The 22779-nt window shown below is 42.7% G+C and overlaps 1 protein-coding gene across 1 annotated transcript in view; it reads right to left on the bottom strand.

The window, feature by feature from the left end:
• The window catches only part of grin2ba (glutamate receptor, ionotropic, N-methyl D-aspartate 2B-a), a 93365-nt gene that overhangs the window by 38135 nt on the left and 32451 nt on the right, over positions 1 to 22779 (bottom strand). Inside the window, exon 5 of the mRNA XM_079564089.1 lies at positions 112 to 255. Coding sequence (XP_079420215.1) covers positions 112 to 255 — 144 coding nt within the window. The remainder of the gene's footprint in view (positions 1 to 111; positions 256 to 22779) is intronic.

Below are 22779 nucleotides of genomic sequence, written 5' to 3'. Positions count from 1 at the left end.
TCCTAAAATATTTCTATTCATTCTGATTGTGTCTTTGTGCTGCAACAGAAAGGCTTTATCAAATGTCTCTCCCACTTGTCTGTGTGCACCGACTGGTCTGAGTGCTGTTACCTTGGTGACAAAGTCCTGATAACCCGGGTAGTACGTGGTGACAATGGAAAAGATGTACCAGTCGTATTCCTCCATGATGTTGAGGATGACAGACGCCTGCTGCTCAATGGAAGGTCCGAACTGAAAGAACATGGAGTTGTCGTCCTGCAGAAACACACAAGAGACGAGCGTCAGGGTTACATAATGACACGACCCCAGCTTCCATTTGTTTGGCTTCATACACATTGGAGTGCCTATAATTCAGTGGGCTCTATTCGGAAGACAGACGGGGGACACCAGCCGGCTTGTAATGATAGTGGTCATGATTTTCATTAGAGAGCTTTATGACTTTTTTAATGAGCTAGTACACAGGAGTGGCTGGAGTGGAGTGCGCGCTGCCCCTGATAACATTGATCATTTCCTCTAATAGGTTTATTGCAGCAGAGCCATAACAATGCAGAGGTCACAAATGAAATCATAAATGAAGGGGCCTGTCTTGAATCAAGTCACTTGTGGTTACTTTATTCATGCAGTTTCAGAGATAAAATTAAAAATAGTACAATTACCCTTCAGTAATCCATCAGCCATCATTAGATGAACTTATGAGGAGCGAAGCAACTCCCATAATAAAGAACCTAACCCACCTCGCACTCCTAACTGATACAGACGTGAAAAAACAAAAACAAACTTGAATTAGTAGACTAAGTGCACGCGACAGTAATGAGATTACAAGAGCATGCAATAGTTAAGTTGGAAACAGACTTGGATATTTTCTGTGGTTTCCTGAGCAGGACAGAAGACGAGGAGGAGGAGGTGTGAAACCTTCGTCTATCGTAGCTGCACGTGTGAGTCAGACAATCTCCTGTACGCACCATACAGTAAGCTGTTTGTATAACTGGATAGTCACGCTCCTATGTGCGCGGGTGAATGGGATTTTTTTCATGTTTTACTGTAAAAAAAGAAGAAAGGAAAGAATAAATAAAAGTGGCTGACAGCACAAGCAGGACTTGGGGCATTTAGGCAGTGCTGTTAATAAATCTCTCCGGCTTTTTGGGGGGCTCTCACTCTGTCTCCGCTTCAGTCAACATCAAAGGCTAACCTGGCCCTCCCGGGGGACCACTGCGCTGATCCGTTACCTTGTTTCTGCATTAATGAGATCAGGCCTATGTAGTCAGGGTGGCATGTGGAGAGCTGCTGTGGCAAACTTTCCTGCGAGCAATGGCAGTAATTTGCAACATCTGGGAAAACATGTCATCATCCCATATTATTTTGTTGTACGCAGAAGTTGGCATTAAAGGCTTTACAATGACACGGGTTCATAACTAATTACCATGCACATAAATGAGATCAAAATAGAAATGTTTTTTTTTTTTCAACCAGCAATGACCTCCAGGCTTTTGTTCTTTTCAAGCTTCCATTTTCAGTATTTCATAAACTTGTAAGCATTTATGAACAGTGTGACCATAAATCGAAATCTAGGCTTCTGTGCAGATGACGTCAAAATCATGGCTATTTCTAATCACCAACAAAGCTGCAAGGTTAGAGCAAAAGGCTTATGTGTAACACGCCATGACAATCAAAGATTAGATTGGATGCACGGATACCGATACCAGTATCGGGTATCGGGCCGATACCACATGCTTGTACTCATACTCGTACAAATGAATGAGGTCCCGATACCAGAAACCGATACCACTTGACGTGCGGCAAAGAAGAAAAGAAGAGAGAAAATAGTAACAAACTAGAGAATTCTTTAGTGGAAATACAATATTCCACATAGAGCTGACTTTATTACAGACTACACTCCCTAAATCAGAGTCTGTGCTGGATTTAACCAGAGCTGAATGCTGTTAGTGCTGCAGCGCGGAGTCTGCAGTGTTTACAACATACACGCTAATGTTTCAAACTAGCCGCTAGCTCGCGGCTAGCAGTTTTGGCGATTCTTACGCCGTTTAATGCCCAGGGGCTTATCCATCTGAAAAACTAACCTTGCGACCAAAAAGTACTCAGTACTCCAAATTAAACACATACAGCATGTTCATACTGAGCGAAAATGAGCTGCAGCAAAACAATCAAAAGGCTGTTGGCCACTCGCTAAGTTGCTATACACACACACGAGAAAATCCACACAGAGCAACCATTTAGCTGCAGTAATAAGTAACCATCTCAATACTATTGTTAAATAAAAACAGATAAATGAATAAAGCACAGGCATTGAGGAGCTTTTGTACATGGGCTGTTCTGTCCATGATGGACAGTGCAATAAAAATGTTAAATTATAGTAATGAAAAAAAGAAAAAATGACCTCTGAACAATTTTGATATAACTTCTCTTAAAAGTGTAGCCTACTTTACTTAGGGAAATGTAAATGAGTAAATTAACTAACTGCTAACCAATCTACTCGTATCGTTAATCGGTATCGGCAAGTACTTAAATCAAAGTACTCGTTCTCGTATCGGTTGTAGAAAAAGTGGTATCGGTGCATCCCTGATCAAAGATCATGTAACTAAGCAAAACCTATAAAAACCTATAAACATCGAAAGTGCATTGCGGACTTGATTAGAAATATCTAATCTAAGTTTTGTTTTAACCGAAAGAGCCAACATACCCATACATCACATACACACAGCTCAACATGCTGCCAGGAGTCTGACAATGTACAGTAAAGAAAAAATTATGTTCGTAAACTCTGTGATCATATTCAAAAACATGTGTGTGTTGGTCGGTGGTTCAGCTAAAACACAGTTTGGACATAGTGAATATGAAAAATCTATTATTTCACTGGATTCCTAGCTATTATTTTATTTGGATGCGGATAAGCCCATGTTGTGCCACAGGACCGGTCAAATTGCAGAAATACAGGTATCATTTTTAATCAAAGTTTTCAGATATAGGCTACATTATCTTCCCTATTGGTAACGTTATGATGCATTATCTACCTTTTGGGTGTGAGCACTGGCGGCCATTTGCTTCTTTCTCTTTGCTGTGTCTATCTCAAAGCTGTATTGTCGTTGCTAAGTTACACAAAAAAGCGCATTACACAGATTTCAGAGAAATCCGAGTTCCACACTGGGTTTTTTTCACATAAATGGTTCTGCAAAGCACCTTTAAGACTGCTCAATACAAGAAAAAAAAATCCATTGTTTTGGTCCATTTTGTTTTATTTATTTAAAAAGGACAGTGCATATTAATGAACAAACAATTAGTTGTTGTTAAATATGCTGAATCTAGCTATAAGCTAATTTGCATTTGTGGCTCCAGGGGATTAAAAAAACATACTATACCACCTGTTGTTTGAAGAGGGCAATGTCTTACCCAAATAAGTGCAGCTTTTCCAATTATTATCATTTTCATCCCCCTACATCAGACCTGGGCAAAGTACGGCCCGCGGGCCACATCCGGCCCGCGAGATGATTCAGTCCGGCCCATAACTTGTAGGGCATAAATTCATAAGCATGTCAAAAAAAAAAGTAAGTCTCTAGCTCATTCCTGTGCGGAGTTATGATTTTTTTTTTTTTTTATTACCAGAATGCTCACTCCAGCCACTAGGGGGCAGATTAAATAAGAATAAAAGTAAAGAATTCCACAGGTGTCCAGCAAAGGGCACTGGCATAATAAGATATAAGGATATAAACAACACATTGTGTGACTTGCAAGTGGGAAATGGACAGTCTGCCCCTGGGCAGCTGTGGCTACAATAGTAGCTTACTACCACGGAGTGCGGAGTGAATGAATATTGACTACAAAGTAGCAGAGACTTGTGACACAGGCTTGTAAAGTGTAAGCCGTTGTTATGAGGCTACAGTCCTGCCAGACTCATCATTATAGATTTATTGAAAAAAAGTCCTCAATGTATTTTCCCAATCAAAACATTTTTTTTATTTTGGAGCTTTTGTTCATGGACCCCGGCGATACACTCCCGATATATTATACTTATATCCCGATATAAGTTTGAGTTATTGTTGGTGCGGCCCTCCGACTCAATTCAGGCTCCTCATGTGGCCCCTTTTGAAAATGAATTGCCCACCCCTGCCCTACATGTTCCAGCCATGTCCTAATGTGTAAAATGAGCTTAATATAGACACTGCAGTTACACGCAAGACCTGAGGTGGCAGTAGTGAGCATAAAATTACCAACTTGCATCTAATCTCTTTAAATTGCCATTTTGATGCAATTAAGAGTAATTGCGCTGCCCGAGTAGACACGGGGCGCAGTTCTGCATGGCAACAGCAACTGAGCAAAAACACCCCAACCCTCAACTTCACAAAGCCAAGAGCCAGTCTATGTGATTGGTCTTATGATCAAACGAGGAAATGTAGGCCATAGCCGAGTCAGAAACCACTTCAAATAAGAGAGTAGTACATACGGTGGGAAAGGCATAAAATGATTATAAATGTGGTACAAGCACTCGTGACCATTGGTTACAGAGTCAACTTCAAGATGTTCAGTGTGCACATGGAGTAAATCAATAGAAACTCATGCAAAGGAGAAAGTGGGTTAATGGATCTTATCCGATGCACTAAAAAAATCTTTCTTGCGTCTTTGTGTCCATCTGGTTACTGCCAATAATTATGTCCATTATGCAAAGTCGATGCGATAAAGCATGGCATTGACATGTTGTGTTTTAAAATGCAACTCAACTTCTTTGTCATCGTTCGCCTCGTTTTCGCTCTTCCATCATCCGTCTCTATCCTCGGGCTCTGCTGTCCCATTTGTGCTAGTGGAATTACTGCCAGGGCACTGATATAATTGAATTTCCCGACTTTTTTTCTTGCTCCCCTTTATCCAGTCATTCCGTTCTCTGTGTTGGACTTCTTAAAAGCACTATTAATACACTGTCTTGCAAACTTATTCAGAGTGCTGGAGGTCTGCAAAAAATCTCATTAGCCTCCGAGCAAAGTGAATGCTAAGCAGAGAAACAGAAGTGTACCAGAATAGCCCGGGTAGTAGCGAACATCTCATAGTAGAAATCGCGTCTTAATTTATGCGACGACAATTATAGTTGGGCAACTCCTAGCGCCTCAGTTGGCACAAAGTGATCGATTAGTCAGTATTAAAAAATCGCGGAGTGCACGGTGAGGCCAGCCAGTCAGTCAGTGGGCCAGACGCAGGAAGCGAGCCAGCAAGGATTTGAGCTGTGTCTTTTCTGTGAATCTGGAATTGACGTCACTGCTGGCTACTGTACACACACTACTCCACACAATACGGCCCGGAGAGAGACAGATGGAAAGATAGGGTGAATGAGAGATAAACTGAGGGAACACAGAATGAATAAGAGCAGGGAGAGAAAAAAATGCACAAGAAAGAGGAAGACTGTATGGTTAACGCTGAACAGAGCCAACACTCACGGACACAAAGGTATGTAGTGTTAGATTAGTCAGGCATCTTGTTTCTGCTATACAAGCGCTAATAGACAACAATATTTGTGACATTGAGCATGCACTAAAACTCCCTCTCAATATAAAGTCAAAAAGAGGCGAGATGGTGCCTTACGCAACGCATAGTGGTTTCCAAAAATGTTACAAGACAAAAGTAGTAGTACACCATCAGTTGTTGAACATTTTCAAGTGTCAAGTTAAAGATGCACTATGTAACTTTATATGTGAAAAAAACCTTGATAATTGGCCGCATTTTACCTTTTAGTGACGACTTTTAGTGGCGTTATGGCTGCATCATGGCACCTTTGCTTTCCCTCATAGTGGCCTCTGTGATGCTCCAGAATCAATTGTTTTGGGGTTTCTGGCAAGTTTCTGGTACAAACCCCTAAAAACAGTTGATCGTGGAGTGTCGCGTGTATTTCTCTCTCTTTCTCTCCCGTGTGTGTGTTTCTGAGGCTGGTAAATATTGTCCCGTTCACCTACCATTTCTTAAACATTACGCTAAAATTGAGAAAATGCAAATAATAAGATCCACTTTACATTTGTATTAGTGTAATATAAGCCTTGACAGTGAGGAGCAGATGATGCTCTGAATAAGTCGTCCTCCTCTGAGACTTTTACGCACGAGTTTATACACATTTCTGTTGCAAAATTCGTATATATTCCAAGACTGTTCAGATCATGTTTAGTTTAGCTCCATTTATCCTGCGATCTCACATTTTTTCTAACATAAACAATATGCAGCCTATATATAGGCTACATTTATTTAAAAAAAATGTTTTTAATGACATTTCATTCACGAAGGTTAAAAATAGCTCATGACAGATTTTTTTAAACCCAGTCCGTCAAAATGAAGGAGAGAAATTATGTCTGGCGAAACCACTGAATGCACCTTCAAAGTTTTTGAATTGTGTCTAAATATAATCTTGGCTACTAACTCCATGTAAGTTGTACAGTACAGTTACACAAGCATCATTGAAGCAGTAGTTTTTGTTACGTAAAGTATCTCACCATGTGTATAAAAAAAAAGGTTGGAGAAAGCTATTACCAAACAAATCTGTAGTTGTTCGGCAATTGCTTAGTAGCAGCCTTGGGATTTCTGAATAAGCGTGTGCACTTCTCGGTCGACGAGTCTTGCGTGCCCGAGGGCCAGCTACTCCCTCGGGCGTCCAAATGAGAGCACTCTCACTCCCTGGGAGCCATTCTTTGATTTGCAAAGGGAAGAGTCAATAACTCAGGTATTTCAATTACACTCACAGAGGCACAATCAGTGAGCGGAGAAGAATGGAGCGCTTACTGACTGTGGGAGAAATGCATGCACACCGAGCTGAATAGTTCCCTGCACTGACACTGACATCCCCAAACAAACACACAGCCCATCCACACTTCGGCCTATTCAAGCTGGATCCACTGGAGTGAATGTGGCTGTAATATACAATATCAAGACCTTTTTCTTATTCTCTGTAGATCTTATGTAACCATTTTCAATTGCAAGTTCCAAGTCACCAACATTAGAAGAAAGCATAGTGAAAGTGTAGCTACCAACCATTGGCTTTCTCTCATACATGTTTAAAGGTTTAGAGAGGGTATTCTGCTTTTTTCAATCACATAGCACCAGTCTATATCACACTACAATGATGACGAAACCTTCTGTTGGTCTGTAAATGCAGTAAATTAGAATAACTGCCTTGCATAAAATTGCTCTCTCAAAATGGCTGTAGTGAATGTCTTGAAATAGGCCTATGTCTCTTTAAGAACCTCTGACCCTTTCCGACACGCCCCCTCCACACGCTGTCTGTGGCATCAGTGGGGAGGCGGTTCTGCTGAGGAGCAGTGATTGGTTACTCGGCTGGTGACGAAAGCTCGGAGGCGTCTCCAGGAGGTGGGGGCGTTCCTGGGAGGACTCAGGCAAACCTATCCCTAAAATGGCCGCCATCAGAGTTTTTACAGATTACTCAAAAATACATGAATTTCCCAAGGCAACACTTCAGGCATGTTTTTAATTAGGGAATGACATAATAACATGATGTAAGCTTGAAAAAGTCGATTTTGCATAATACCCCCCTTTAAGTTCTTTACAAAGGCTGTAAAAGTTGTTTTGTTCAAAGAGGGGGTATTGTACTTTTGCAAGAATTTGGAAATAATGTCAAGCACATCTTTATCAATATCTTACTCTTTGTTGGTTTAAAACAGCTGGAACTAATGTCCTGTAGTATAAATTTCTGATTTTCACGCAATCCCACAAAGGAGGGGTTTACTTTGTGATTGAGATCGAGCGGAGAGGAAAGCGTTTCCTGGATACATAGGACCTCGGGAGGAGCTTTTTGGGGGCTGCTGCTGTGCTGCTAAGAATAGCCACCAGTAAAGCTCCAAAGATGACTCAAAAAACTACTAGCAGCTCGAAACACGGCTTCAGGTATGTTTTTGATGAGAGAACAACATTGTAACATAGTATAAAGCTCTAAAAAGATAATTTTGGATTACACCCCCCCCTCCTTTAATCAACCGTTAAAATTTAATCTCATGAATCATCATATCACAGAACTCAAGGGGCTCAGTGCTGTTTTGAAATTTGAAAAGCATCAAATTTAAACATTTCTTCTAACACCAAAATATAGACCTGGAAAGTGAGTGAGAACATTACAATTCAGGAAACATATTTTACAAGTTTGTTCTTTCTACTTTTCAAGCTGCTTTCATTTTTATTAATGCGTATTGCCCACTTCTTCATCCCAGTGGGCTATTGTGCACATAAATATACTTCGATAGACGTTCAATACCTTTCTCTGCTTTAATATGTTTTACTACATGTGAACAAGTCTTTGACATCATGTGTTATTTCATGCCAACGTATGTGACACAGGCTTATCGCTTCAATGCAAAAAAAAAAAAAAAAAATATGACTGCGATTTATGAAGCAACAAGATTGGTTTAAAAGTGTGAAGGCTGAGCCATAAAGATATTCCCTGTGAGAGAGATGATGGCGTCTGTTGCTGGGAGCTTTTTGACGATGCATAATTTCTAACTTGCCTTTGAACTTGGGCGTGGGGGGTGGTGGGTGCTGCTGACTGCCGCTGCAATGGCTGATGGGATGGGAAGTGAAGAGGGGCCTAGTGGCTGTTACTACGTGCGAAAATGACGTATCCATGACGACTTGCGCCTTCATTCCTCAATCCCCTGTTATCTCACCGCCTCAATTAAACCTGCGCCTTCTCCCCCACCCCCCAGCGTCCCTCGTCCTGCTCTCCTGCTTCATCATCACGTCCCTTATCATGGCAGCCTACTTATCTTTAATCAAACACACACCAGCTTAATTAGCTGCCGCATTTGTCAGGCCATCATCTAATTAACAGAAGCGTCTTCCAGCACATTTTTGGCCCTTATGCACTTTCAAAATGCGCAAATCTTCATGGAGTGATTCTGACGCAGCGTCAGGAAGCCCAGGCATCGTCAGAGCCTTGTTGTGCACCTAGACAAAAGTGATTGTGGTTAATGCGATTGAATGCTGAGACGTGCGCAAGCAAGCACAGTATGTCTCTCTCTGTGGCCCATTTCTGCTCTATGTTTAGCCAACGAGTCACAAAGGGGCCTGCACAGTAGCAAGTTTTACTCCTGCGTCTGCTGCGTGTGAAGAGGGAGTGGCTCTGCGTTATCCTCTCGTATGGTCTCGCAGGCATACACAGTTTAGCGGGGAGTAGGAGAGTAGCCCATCCAGCTATTATACTAGGTGGAAGGTTTACTAAGCGATGGCAAGAATGCATTAATCTGACTGTCTTTGGCCAACAGTCTGAAAAGATGATCACAAAAAAAAAATGTGGTCGGAAACGAGCCCCCAGGACAGTCAGCCAGGATGACGGGGCGTTTTTGTTTTCACACACCTGGGTTACCTATGTACTGAAGAAGTCGGACTGCAGACGGCGCTGTTGTCCTGCCTCCACCGGTAGGAAAACAGCGCCAACATCTGCGTAAATCAGCTGACAAGAAACATCACAGCAACTTCATGTGACCATCTCGTGGGAAGACTTGCAGAAAGTGGGCAGTTGAAACTGTCAGACATGGAAAATAAGCACACTGGACTGATTTAAAAAAGACAATGTTCTTCCTCTCTCAGCATTTGAAGTCTGAATTAGGCGAGAAAAGGGGAAAATCTGTTGTAGCGGCAAACCTTTGTCATCAGTATTATTCTGCTTCTAAATGCCAAACAGTAATTCGCTAAAAGAAAACACTGTTGATGCCATGTCGTTGTAATTTAACAAGGATTGTTTTGCCAAATGGATCAGATTTTGGGACAATAATCCCTTGCTAGTGTCAATTACGGCCAATTCACTGTTTTAATAGAGGGAATTATCTTTTGTACTTTTGGTTACAAGAGCTTACAGTAAATCTGTTGGAAGTCTGGATGTGTTGGTAATGTCACGGCTGAAGGCCTGCCAAAAACATTTGTGGCAAGATTCTGAGATACTATTAATGCAGGAGACAGAGAGACTGGGTCGCTATGTAATTAGTGTTTTTGGAACATCAACATAACACTGAAATGATGAAAACACAACATTAACATAAAAAATATTATAATAGCGTTGTTTAGGGGTGATGCAACAGTAGAGCTAGGACTTCTTCAGGGCAGTAGAAAGTCCCGTCGTAGTGCCACAGAGGTGAGTGCGAGACTGTTGTACATCCTGAGCTGAGAGGACGAGGGAAAAGATGGGGCAGGGCGGTCGGCGGGGGTGGCACCTGGGCCACATGAGGGCTTTTATTAATCCATTTATCCCCCCACTCCCACCCACAGCTCTCTCGTCTGTCCTCTGCCACCTTTGTCCGCTGCTGTCATATCAGGGGATTGCAATATCCTGCCCCGGCATGGCTTTAACTCACGTCTGCCCTGCCATTATCCCCTGATGATTCCTGTAGTACCCTTTGTACATTTTTCCCTCCCTTTGCTTTATTCTTTCTATATACTTAAAACTCAATCAATTCATCTTCTATCCAGCTTCTTATGATCCTCCTATTCCTACCAAAGATTCTCCTGAATGTCACACAGATTTGAGACAGTCTATCTTCTTTACAGATAATCGTGCACTGCCAAATAAGCTTTATAAACAATTTTTATATGGGCTGCCTTTATGGGTGTTCCAGAAAAGTCACTATACTACAATTATCGTTTAAACTGACATGAACTTTCCCCTCACCGAACCACTCATTATTAAAAATGGGCTTGTTGGCAGCATTGTGGGCTAAGCACGCCTCTAAATCTCCTCAAAAGTTGTTTACAATATCCTTTTGACTATGTCATTTTGAAGTAAGCGCTGAATAAACTGTACATAATGTGATGTTGATACAAAACAAAGCACTTCCTTGACCTTTTTACCAAAACGATTTCACGTTCATATGGGCCATTAGCTTTACCCGTCTATTATATGCTTCCAGTGCCTCTCAGACATCATCCAAATTCGCTGTGAGGAGTTCTGCAGCAGTACGTCTTATTTCACAGCTTTGATACGTCAGGATGCGCTCAGGTGCCAGAGCGAGGGCCAAGTTCCCACATAAAGCCAGAAAATCTAGACGGAGGAGCGAGGGGAAAAAGAGGAGTGTGGGATGACGGGAGCTGCACAGGAGAGCAGAGGAAAACGGAGTGAGAGAGCGCTTGATATGTGCTCCTGTGTTCCTTTCCTGGCAACACCATAAAGGCTGGCTCTCCGTCACTGTCAGATAGCAGACCACCCTCTTTATCTTCCTCCCTTGCCCTCCAAAAGCAAACACTAGCTTCTGTATCTGCTCCCTCTTTCATCTCCGTCTTCCCGCGGTGTTTGCATTTACATTTCAGGCATTTAGCTCCCGTGCGCCGCGTCTTAATGAAGAAAACGCGCCACCTCCGGAATTCGGAGAGACGCTAGAGGTTAGCTGCGGTGGACGCTCGGTGACAGATGTAACAAATCTTCTGCATCGCCGCGAAAGAGAAATCGCGGCGCCGGATAGAGAAAATGGAGAAAGGTTTAGGTGTGTAGACCTCCACTGAGAGTAGGGAGCCGCCGTTTTGCTGGGAGGGAAATTAACATTCAAATCTGCTTTATTGGCGTGACAATGACAGCGCTTTGTCTGAGGCGCGTGGGCATGTTCGCAGGAGCCAAAGACAATAAGCCAATCTGTATGGTCCGCTTCTTATACCGCACTAGTCGCAGCTCCTTGTGGACACTCCTTCAACTCAGTTCTTGGCAGAGGATGTAATCAGGATTCAATTCAGCCAGGATAATATCAGACAAACTGGATCTAACAAAGCAAAATGTTCCGAGTATAGTCAATGCATTTGAATTATTATCTTCTCCAGTGGCATGATTTCTCCGTGACCTCAAAAGGTGCAGTTACCGGAGCAGGGGACTGTAATTCTTTGGATTGTTGTTTGTTTTTTGATCGGCACACTGAAGATTTCTAACAGGGCCTCATTGATCCGGTACAGTGAAATAGACCCTTGAACAAGTCTCTGAACAAAAGGGTTTTGTGCTTTCTTTTTGTTAGTTTTAAACCTCCAACTACAGTAACATGATGCATGTATCATCAACAGGCCAGAGACAAGTGGCTTCAGCTGCAAATGAATAGAATGGATTTAAGTGTAACTTCTTCTCTTCGCTGTTTTACAACTCCAGTCCTTGCCAAAGGTTTACAATGTGTCCACTATGCTGTGTCGACACTATAAAACGCATAGTGGAGAAAGAAAAAGCATTCAATCTAGTTCTTTTTTACTGTGATTTTATTAGCTGTTGTGTTAGTAGAACCGTAAAATAGGCAGTGTGGCCAGAGGTAATAGTCAGCAGCAAAATATGTTTGCAGGTTCATTCAGTAATGACGACAGCATTTCCCATCACAGCAACACAACAGTACTGTCAATGTGTACTTGTTTATTTCCATTAATACTGCACACATAAGGGCTGCACAATTAATCACAATCAAATCGAAATTACCAAATCACGCAGGCTGCAATTATTTAGACAGTACAATATCCTTGACAAACAAAATAAACATCCAAGGGGTCCAATTATGTTTAAAAAGTGCTAAACCTGTGCTAAACCACACTGTAATACATGATAAGGGAATACACATTAGGGTTTTAGAAAGATAATATTTATTCATTAGTGAAGTACTAAATCAATTAAAGCAATTGATACAAAGACAGCCATTCACCAATTCATTAGTTTTTACATGGATGCATGGATGGTTTGCCTTCATTCCCAGGCTCCTTCTTGGGTCTCATCTCCTCTGCATGTTCCAGTGACAGCAGTCCTCTGTGGCTGTCACAGCTTTTTAACCAGAATAGTATCTAAATGGCACACTACGGCCCATTACGGTCATCAGGCAGTTAGAGCAGACACCGGCACCCTTCATTAGGAAACTCATTCAGCCTCCCTGCTCATAAACACCTATCCTCCCTTGCGTGTGCCCCTCCCGCTCACACTTTCCTCGTTTTCGCTCCTGCCCTCAGACTCACGTGCGGCGCCTCGTACCAATAAAGCCCTCTGCTCCTCTCCCCCCTCTCCTTGTGGCTCTACAATCAGTGTCACAATCGATTAACAGATTTCACACGGCTGGACGCGGCCTTTACAAAGAACCAGTTGAAATGAGAAGGGGATGTGGCGCGTGATAACGGGCAGAGTGGAGGAGAAAGGAGCACTACTGACGTATGTGCTGACAATAGGACTAGACATAGGCACAACGTCAAAGCTAAGTTACAGTATATTGATATATGACGGCCACAACATGCTCCCTGTGGTCAAGCGCTACACACTGAGACCGCAGAACCACAGATTTCAATTAAACAGATTTAGACACAAGTCCCACAAACGGAAAGATACAATAAGAGAAAATGAGAATAATCCATTCGATAAGTACTGATTGGTGCTTCTTTCAGGCCACTGAACAACATGTGACTATAGGTGAAGAGCAGCACAGCTTAAACCCTTCACGGAACGATTAACCTCTTATGTGTGATTTCATATGCATAAACACCTCTGATGTATGGCTTTTCACGTTGCTATAAGCGCTGGTTGTGATTTCACACCTCCTCTACTCCCCTCCCCCTCCGCTGGTCTCGGGCTGACAGTTGGTTGCAGAAACAGCCAGTGAAGCTGCACAGCGGAGGCGCGAGCGGCTCCTCTCTGCACACACGGATGGATGGATGCACACAAGGCTTCTGCTGCAGCATGCACCAGAACGCAGATTAGCGCTCTAGTCGGTGACAAAACAAAACATGCACCTGTGTACATTGATGCATGTTCCATCACACCAGCTGTGGCAGAGAGAGAGTAGCGTTTGGCGCATCACATCCAGCCGCCGTGTGTCTCGTAACACAACTCAAATCTGGCTTTTGGAGCCCGTGCCCGTGACTCACAACACACATGATCCGACCAGCGTCTAGAGAAGGGCTTTAGGAAAGATGACAGTAATGAACTGACAGGTACTGGCACCCGAGCATGCAGACAGCACAAAAAGAGCCAGAGCAATGCACCGAGCACACATCTCATTTTGTCTTATACTTGCAATATTGATCTTATACAGCTGAAACTAAACAACCAGTAGCTTCACTTCCTGATTTTCAAGCAATCTCACAATAAGTCCCTCCCACCATGCCAAAAGTTGATAATAACACCCAAACTTGAAAAAATGTTTTTGTATTTTGTGGACAGAAAAGACTTGCACAGAAAAAGGTAATCTTTTAGTTGACATTGCGTAAGTGAAATTTCATTCTAACTCATTGTTCTGTAGCCTGATATGTTGATATCCGGATTGTTGCGATAACCTTTAACAACTAGTATTACAAAACCCCATCGACACCAGCTCAGCGTTGTACTACTGCTGCACAGGAACAAACAAGACAGGAACAGCACATAAACAGAAGCCTACAACAGAGGAAAGCGCTGAGCCAAGTTGCTGTTAACACATGTAAGTGAATTGCAGCAGAGACAAATGTGGGCCTGTTAATGCGTGCAGCGGCAGCAGCAACATGAACGGGACACCGAGAGGAGAGCCGCGCGATTACAAGGCCTGTACAAATCCTGCAGCAGGTAATAGGCCGCAGTAGCGCTCTGTATGCTTTGTGTAATGACTTACCACACCGAGGGTTCGGAGCGGGCAGCAACAATAGACTGCACCACCGTCTGAAGGGAGCTGGGGTGACGCCGTATTTATTGAGCAGATATGCCTGGCCCCCGTCCAACCAGTGAATGGGGGGGGGGATAGAAGATGGAATTGGAAACCGCCAGTACACCGCGGTGATGTTTAATGTACACATGACACACCGACAACGCCATCGCCCAAAGCTTATATACTGTATAATGAATGAATTAGACACTACTTATTCTGCTTATTTTGACAGCGTAGATGCTATATTCTACTTATTTTAGAGTGAATTACTTGACAGGACTAAAAAAAAAGGTAATTTAAAGTTTGACTGGCACCTTTTTCATTTCAGTTGCTCAGTTGTTGTTTTTTCCAGCACAGAAAGGCTCCGTAAAGAAACAAATGATTACTTTCTGTTGTAGTAAACACTCATTCTCCAGGATTACGGCATATAGTGTATTTTTTCCTCAGCTGCTTGATGTTTTCAGACTCATTTAACCAGAATCATAACATCCAGTGCTCTGAGATTTTTCAGTCTCTTCCTTATATACGGATATTTGCGATTCTTGCTGTCTTCTTTTCTGTATTTTTCTGTTGCAACAATGCACAGACCCTATGTCAGAGTAAAAACGCTTACACACTTTATCTTGCTCTCAGTCAGAACTTTCTTTTCTCTTCCTATTTTTCATCTTTGTATCATTTGTTCAGTCTTGGGTAACAACTGAAAGAAGAGAGCAGAGCGTTAAAATTACTAAATCCACGGAGTGCAGTCGCTCTTATATCTGTTATCAAAAATGTTTGCCAGGGCTTTCAAAGAGTTGGACACTAACGCAAAGAGCTTCACTGAGGTTAAAGCATCTGTGCCCATGATGCAGGTGCACTCACTAAAAATGAGTTGCCAAGGTGAAAGTAAACAGCTGAGGCAGAGTGGACAACAGCATGTGACGTAAGAGAAGTTAAATAATAGCATGCTCAAAACAAAATAAAGTGGAACATGCTTTTAAAAAGTATCAACAAATGCTAATTAATTGAAGTATATAGTTGGGTAAAAAGATTATAGAGTGTAGCTCAGGTGACGCTCTGTTCCTGGTCTCTATTTATCATGATTTGTCATTGTTTGTTCAATATAGAAAAATGACAGAAGGATGATGTTGGTTAAAAAACACATGGAAAACGGCTAAGTGGGTTTATCAAGAAATCTGAAAAGCCTCTTCCTGCTGCACCGTGTCCTTATCTTGTGAGCGATATAAAGGATCAGCTGAGCGTGGCTCTCATTAGACTAAAGAGGCAGGTGCTCCGTCATAGGCATTTCATTTCCATCAGGCCCTCATCCTCTTCGGTGTAATGCGCTCGGCACGCACTGGAAAGCGTGACTTAATGTTTGCTTTATTTGTCTGTGGCGCTCGGTCGATAGTCCAGGGGTCACTCGTTCCCAATCGGGAGGCTGCAATAAGTGGCACCGTGACGATAATTAAAAAGGCCTGGCAGTAGCACAGAGCATGAGCAGCCACTACAGGGACACTGTTTAAGTTTGCATGATGATTTTGTTTAATTCACCTCATTCAAAGAAACGTCTCGCATTTTGGTGAGAGTTTTTCATTCTACTTAATTAATATCAAACAACAACTCGTCCGTAGCTGGAGAATTGATGAATACATACAATCATCTCCATGTGCCTTTGCTTTACCTGTGGGTGCTGCTCCTAAACCCCGCACCTCTCAAACACACTTTGTCCAAAGAGAGAGCGGGAATTAAGCACAGACTCCAGCCACCAATAGTTTTAATGAAATAAAGACAACGTACGTTCCCTGTTCAACTGCACCAAAAACACACCCGCACAAATCAAATGGCATCAACGTGGTGACCCTCGGAGCGCTTGGTGGCCTATACACACAGCTGAGGCAGCGGCACTGAGAAACAAACAAAGGATGGGTTATACTAAATATGGTTCACGAGTTAGAAATTTCAAAATAAACAGCAAATTAAAGCCAAAATAGTTTCCATGTTATTCTACAAAGTCCAAACTTCACACGCTGCGCTACTACTGCAGTTTGGCTGCGGACCTGTCAATTAAACTCTTACCACCCGTCTGAATCAAATGCATTTTCTCCACTTTTTTTCATCACTTTTTGTTGTATTTTCATCCTTGTTTTCATCCTCGTTTTTGTCTCTATTTTGACGCTTTTTTCAAAAAGCTTTTAGACTTTAAGTAAAGCCAATCATGGCGGATTTACAGACTCCTTCTACCCTGCTGTGACGGAGCATGTTCCTAAAAAGGGCATAAGGGCGGGATCTTTACTGTAGACCGGGCCCTCGCGGGGCACGCAGTTCAGTTGTAGCCGCCCCCGCGCAATTAGCTCTCATGCTAACGGCCTGTCAATCAAAGTCCGGCCCTCATTAAGATACCAGATTTCTAAAATGTTTCTTATGAAAACCAGCCTGATTTCTTTAACCCTCCTGTTGATCCGTAACAATTTGATCCATAACATAACGGATATATGGAGGTACTACAGCAATGGCGAACCAATAGCGGCCCCTAATGTCGTAGTCTTGAAGCAGAGCAGCCAGCGGCCATTGGATGAGACTTATGTTTCTTCTAATATACAAATAGAAATGTTTGTATTGAACGAAACAAAAATCAGTGGCGGACTCAGGGCTCTACAGCTCTTTAAAGCGGGTGCTTGGAAGGTGAAACTGAATAGAATGTCAACACTATTGTCAAAGGATGTTTTGCAGTAAAGGTTTGGATTTTATTTTTGTTTTGAACAAACTCTTCCCCTTAAATGTGAGCCCTATCTGTCCCTCACTCAGCACTTCAAACAGACAGCTCTCATGAAGTGGAGATTAAGCATGTTGATTTTTTTTTTCTCCGAGCGAGTCACGTTTCTCCCCTTTGTCTCGTGCCGTCCCCCCCATCTCTGTCCTACTTCTGAACCCACTTATTCTCTCTCAGGAGTCCGGCTCTTTCTCTGCTCTCTCTGTCTTAATGCCAGCTTCTCGGCTCCTTCGTCCCCTCGTCCTGTCGTCCTCCCTCTCTTTCCCGCCATCTCCTCGCCGCTTCTCCGTCTCTACCCTCTCAATCACGCTCACCGCAATGTTAATTCAAATTGCCTGCTTTGGGAGGACAGCGCGGTTCCAATAAGGCCGAAAGCACTTAGAAGAACATAATCAATCTTTCTGCTGCTTCCTCCCCCTTTTTTTTTCTTTTTCACACACATTTTTAATGTAATCTCAGAGTATGGAGAAGACCTACTTCATTTTAGCTCTTCAAATCTTCTTATGTTTAGCTTAGTTCATCCGTTTACTTGATGACTAATTATCGATGAATAAATAGTGTGGTTGAAATATTTGCAGCATTTATTTCTCCTGTGCTGCCCTCAGTCCTCCAAGGGCAAAGGTATAATGTAAAATGCGCTTCCAAACACACGCTTTTTTATCTGGGCTGAGAGCCAATGCAGTAGTGACTTGTGGTTGTGTACTCCTTTTGTGACAGTCAAGAATTGAACCCTGCGCTTTTTAAAATACTCCCAATAACTGAGGTGAACAGATTACTGAGGGAATAAAACTTATAAAAGTGATGAGGTCAGACGCAAAAAATGTGTCAACCTCTTAACCCCCACCTGAACCGAGCAGCACATTTCCTCCAGAGTCAAAATAGCGACAAAAATGAGGATGAAAATGCGACAAGTGAGCGGCAAAAACGCATGATGAACAAGAAAAATAGCCAAATAGCCCAAAAGCCAAAAAAGGGCAACAGAAATGTGACGAAAATATGGCTAGGTAAAACAAACAAAGCTTCTTCAAATACCTTACGCGTTTTGACGGACAAGGAATTTCTACTTCCGCCTTCATCAGAGGCGTCTGCCGACGTGCATGATGAGTCTCTTATTGAGATATTGTTCTTCCCAGGCGTGGCTACACTGACATAAGCAATAAACCTGTCAGTGTGGCCACACCTTCAGCCGAGTGGTGGTTAGTGGAGAAGTGCGTCCCATGTGCGCGCCAGGGTAAAGGTGCCCTCATCTCTTTTGATGGATCTTATTCCTCGCTTTCTGATCTCTATTTCTATTTCTATCTATCTCTATTTCTTTTTTGCGTTTTTGTTGCTTTTTCATCACTTTTTAGTCGTGTTTTTCTCACTTTTTAATTGTGTTATTGTTGCTTTTCCATCTTTGTAGTTTTCCTCCTAGTTTTCGTCGCTCTTTTGACGCTTTGTTCAAGAAGCTTTTAGATTTGGGTAAAGCCAAACTGCAGAAAATGTGCTTGGTTCAGGTGGGAGTTAATAGGTTAAAGACTATTCTTTTTCAACTTCTTTTTTCCATCTGAAATAATCAGTAACTAGAGCCGGGACGATCCACTTTGGCCACAATCCGATACATATCACGATACTCATGATATGTTTGCCGTAAAATGTGTAAAAAGTCACATGTCCAAAGTTGATAAAAAATGCCATTTGACATTTACTGAAGTGCTTTGATTGAAAAGTGCATTAACACAAGTGCTGTGTAACTGTTACTGGAAAAGTGTATGATTAAAAAATGCCTCCAAACACAAGTATTGAAAGTATTGCGATGTAATACTTGGTATTACAGCATAAGTATTGCGATCCGAAATTTTGTCCAAGCCCGCATAGCTGCTCGCGTAACCCCTCACTGGCAAACACTGGTATAGACCGTGCTCTTACGCTGATAACATTCCGAGCTCTAAGTTCTGTCTGTGAGTCAGTCTGAACACATAAAAGTCTGTCCTTAAATCTGACAGTGTGCACCTTTGCAGCACTCTCTGCCTCGCTGCTCTGTGCACTCAAATGCACTGCTCATTCCTGACACATCCGCACATCCATCCCTCCACCCACCAGCTCTTTGCGCTCACTTTTTTTCACCACAAAATATTCAACTCCCACTCTTCGATTCACCGTGCGCCCGCCGCGTCCCTTCCTGTTATCGGGGCCGCTGCTGTCCTGTCAGGTTTTGGCGAGCGGAGGACGGACAGACAGAGCGAGCGCGGGACCACGAGAGCTTCGCACATAGGTTCTAGACAGAGAGGTAGAAAGAGAGAGAGAGAGGGAGAGAGACTGTGGAAGGCTTCACATTCACACAGGCTGGCTGCGTTTCCCTGGCAACTTGGTTTCCATCGTAACAGATCTGCTAAGGATGCTATTAGCGGGGAACAAAAAGGGAAAAAAAGAAAAGAAAGAATGCCACTCACCACTTGTATATAGAGCGCGCACACGGGTACGTCGCGCGCACAAAAAAAAAACACCAACACTGCACACAAGCACTCGACAACGCCACCTACACAGTGCTCCTGCCCAGCTATTCAAGCGCCCCAGCCGCCACTGCCCCTCTGCCCACACAGTCTGTAAGCATGGACTAATGTGTCTCGCACCCGGACAAGGCAAAACAAAAGGGTCTGCGCTTCAGCCGGACCATTTACATCGAGGGGGCCCGGCGGGGGGTGCCCTCTTGAACAGCGTCGCGTGCACACACGTATGGCCGCGCAGGGTGAAAAGGGAAAATTGTAAATCGATAACGCGCCCGAGCAAGTCAGAAGTACAGATCGTGAAGGTCAAAGCAAACTGTGCGGAGAGGCAGCAGGTTTTTTTTTTTTCTTTTTTTTTATCAAGGCTTCGTGTTTAGAGAGAAGCTGCACAAAAAAAAGAAAAGAAAATTGAACAGAAAACTTGTTCGCGTTGGAGCGCTTGTTCTCCCGCTTAACAGTACAAAGGAGACGAGGCTTTGATTTTGCTGTGAAAGAGCTGTAACAGGCAATACGAATTAAACAACAAGCGTTCACAGGAAGAAAAAAAAACGGTCTTCATTAGAGCAGAGACTCCTTTAGGGCTGCGACAAGAAATCAGATTAGTGGACTATTAAAATAATCAATAACTAATTTGGCAATCAGTAATCTTTATCTGGTCGGTACTAATTGTTGCAGAGGTTTTGTCACAGAGACAGCACCACAATTAAGTCAAAACAGAACAACAATATGGTACGTTTGAAGATTTGGAGGAAGAAAAATTGGACAAAAGGCAGATAAAAACTTCTCAAAAAAATAATTTAGTTTATAGGATAATCCTCTGTGAATGTGCAATCATACCAGACTCCCATAAGTGGCAAGATTTTAGTTTCACATGGTTCTGAAAACCCCGTATTCAAGCGCCTAAAACCATTCATAAAAATGCAAACGGGCAGATTAATTAATGAGTAAAACAGTTGCATCCCTCGATTCCTCCAGTGCTACCCCAGAGTATGCTTCTATTACAGTGTAACGTTAATATTTCATGACAGCACAAGATGCAGGTTGTATCCGCACTTGTTGCAAAGGCAGAATGTTTTTTTTTTTACATTGTGTTCTAGAAAGTGGTTTTGCTGTTCTTGTGCAACGTGTGAAGTGGAGCGCTGGTTTCTGAGGTGTAACAGACAGCATGTTGATATTACTGTAGGCAGCGGGCATGCTGCACTCGCTCCGCTGCTCGGGGCTATCTCAGACAATAACCTACTTTCCACTGCGGGGCTCAAATCTGCTATATCATACGCGACGCAAACCTACAGCTTCACACAAATCCACTTTATTTCCTCACGACCAAGACTGACACTCACAGACCCATAGCAGCACATTCTGTATGAAAGAAATGTTATATAAATCTTAGGAGAGTGTTAAACAGCTTTTTAAAACTTGCTCAAATACAACAGTTAGAGTTTTTAATTGAGGTGTTGGGATTTGCCAGAAGCTTTGGGGAGTGTATCATTACTTTCCCAAGGCATTGCTCCAGGGCGCGGGGATGCTGCGAATAGCAACCTGTTCACATGCATTTGGGTCAGGTGCCGTCTGAACCAAATCTGCAGCTAGCTATGCTCCACTTGCATGCAAACGCAGACCGTTTCACTCCTGTTGATGCCACCTATATGTAGATGATGGCCTTGAGAGATGAAGAAAAAAAAAAAACAGACACGGGTGAGTTGGCCTCTTGATAACAAAATCTCCTGCAGGCTGCAACACACATACAAGTGATGCTTGTGCCCAGAGATGGCAGAGTGGTTAAGTCGGTCACCCCTCAGGCCTGTGGTGCCCTCCTCAACTTTCAACAAATCCAAGCAGAACTTTGTAACCACTGAAACGCATTTAGATTCAAATCAATTAGGGGGAAAGAGGAGAAGGTAATTCATATGATCACTTTTCACTGACATACGTAAGTAACAAAGCACTTCACATGGTTATCAGAGTTTATTCACTCTCCACTCCTAGTTTAGAGTTTATATAGCCAATGACAAAATGCAACAGTCTCCCATCTCGGTGCTAACCAACTCCAAGCTAAGCTTCTCAAGGTGGTACGAAGTAAATAGAACATGAATATGATGAAAGGCTATCTTGAAACAGGCTTTGTATTACGTGTTTATTGTCTGTTCAGTGCGAGTCATTCAGGCCAATGACACCATTATGGGGTCATAACACAGCTGAGGTCTCAAGTAGCTCCCACCTGCACACATGAAGTTTTATGGACACACACGAGATGCTCCTCTCAGTCCCAACTAACCCAGATACTGGGTGTGGTTTATACATCTATTCTTCAAGAACAGACGGTCTGGAGAAAAACAAAAATCTTTATTTGCAGCTTCTAGTGTTGTTGTTTGAGCCACAGGACACATTCTGAAGATCTAGAGGCCATACAATTCTCAAAGGGAGTACTGTAAAATACAGTATACAACAGAAATGCAGTGGTTAATAGGATAAAAGCTCATAATATGGTTAGTAATATGCTGTGCTGATCTGGCGAGATACGGCGTCTTTATTCCAAGAGGATAATGTATAGTCTGTGTTTTGTTTTGTGTGGTCATATAAATCATGCGGGAGCGAGCAGAAGATCTAATCGCACACACAGATACAAATTCTCTTCTCTTTTTCAGAACACTCATCTTGGTAGCTGGCAGCACACAGCGAGATAAAAGCACAGCTACACCACTGTACATTGTGGACTGATCAGATGTGATACGTGCAGGAGGTAGATGAGAACTGTGTTTTTCTCTCATCTAGAACAAGGTGACAATTTGATACAGGTCTGCTCTTTTTACTGGCCTTTATTTCTTATCCAACAATGCGACCTTGGTAGCTTAGAAAACAATGTAAGACTACACTGAGACACTGTGTACCATAAAAATGCTTTAGAGATCTTTAACAGGTTCTGACAAAAAAATAAGAATAAATC

The sequence above is a fragment of the Gobius niger genome (genome assembly GCF_951799975.1).
Source record: "Gobius niger genome assembly, chromosome: 10".
NCBI lineage: Eukaryota > Metazoa > Chordata > Actinopteri > Gobiiformes > Gobiidae > Gobius > Gobius niger.
The sequence above is the reverse complement of the archived record's forward strand: the minus strand, read 5'-3'. Positions and strand labels throughout refer to the sequence as shown.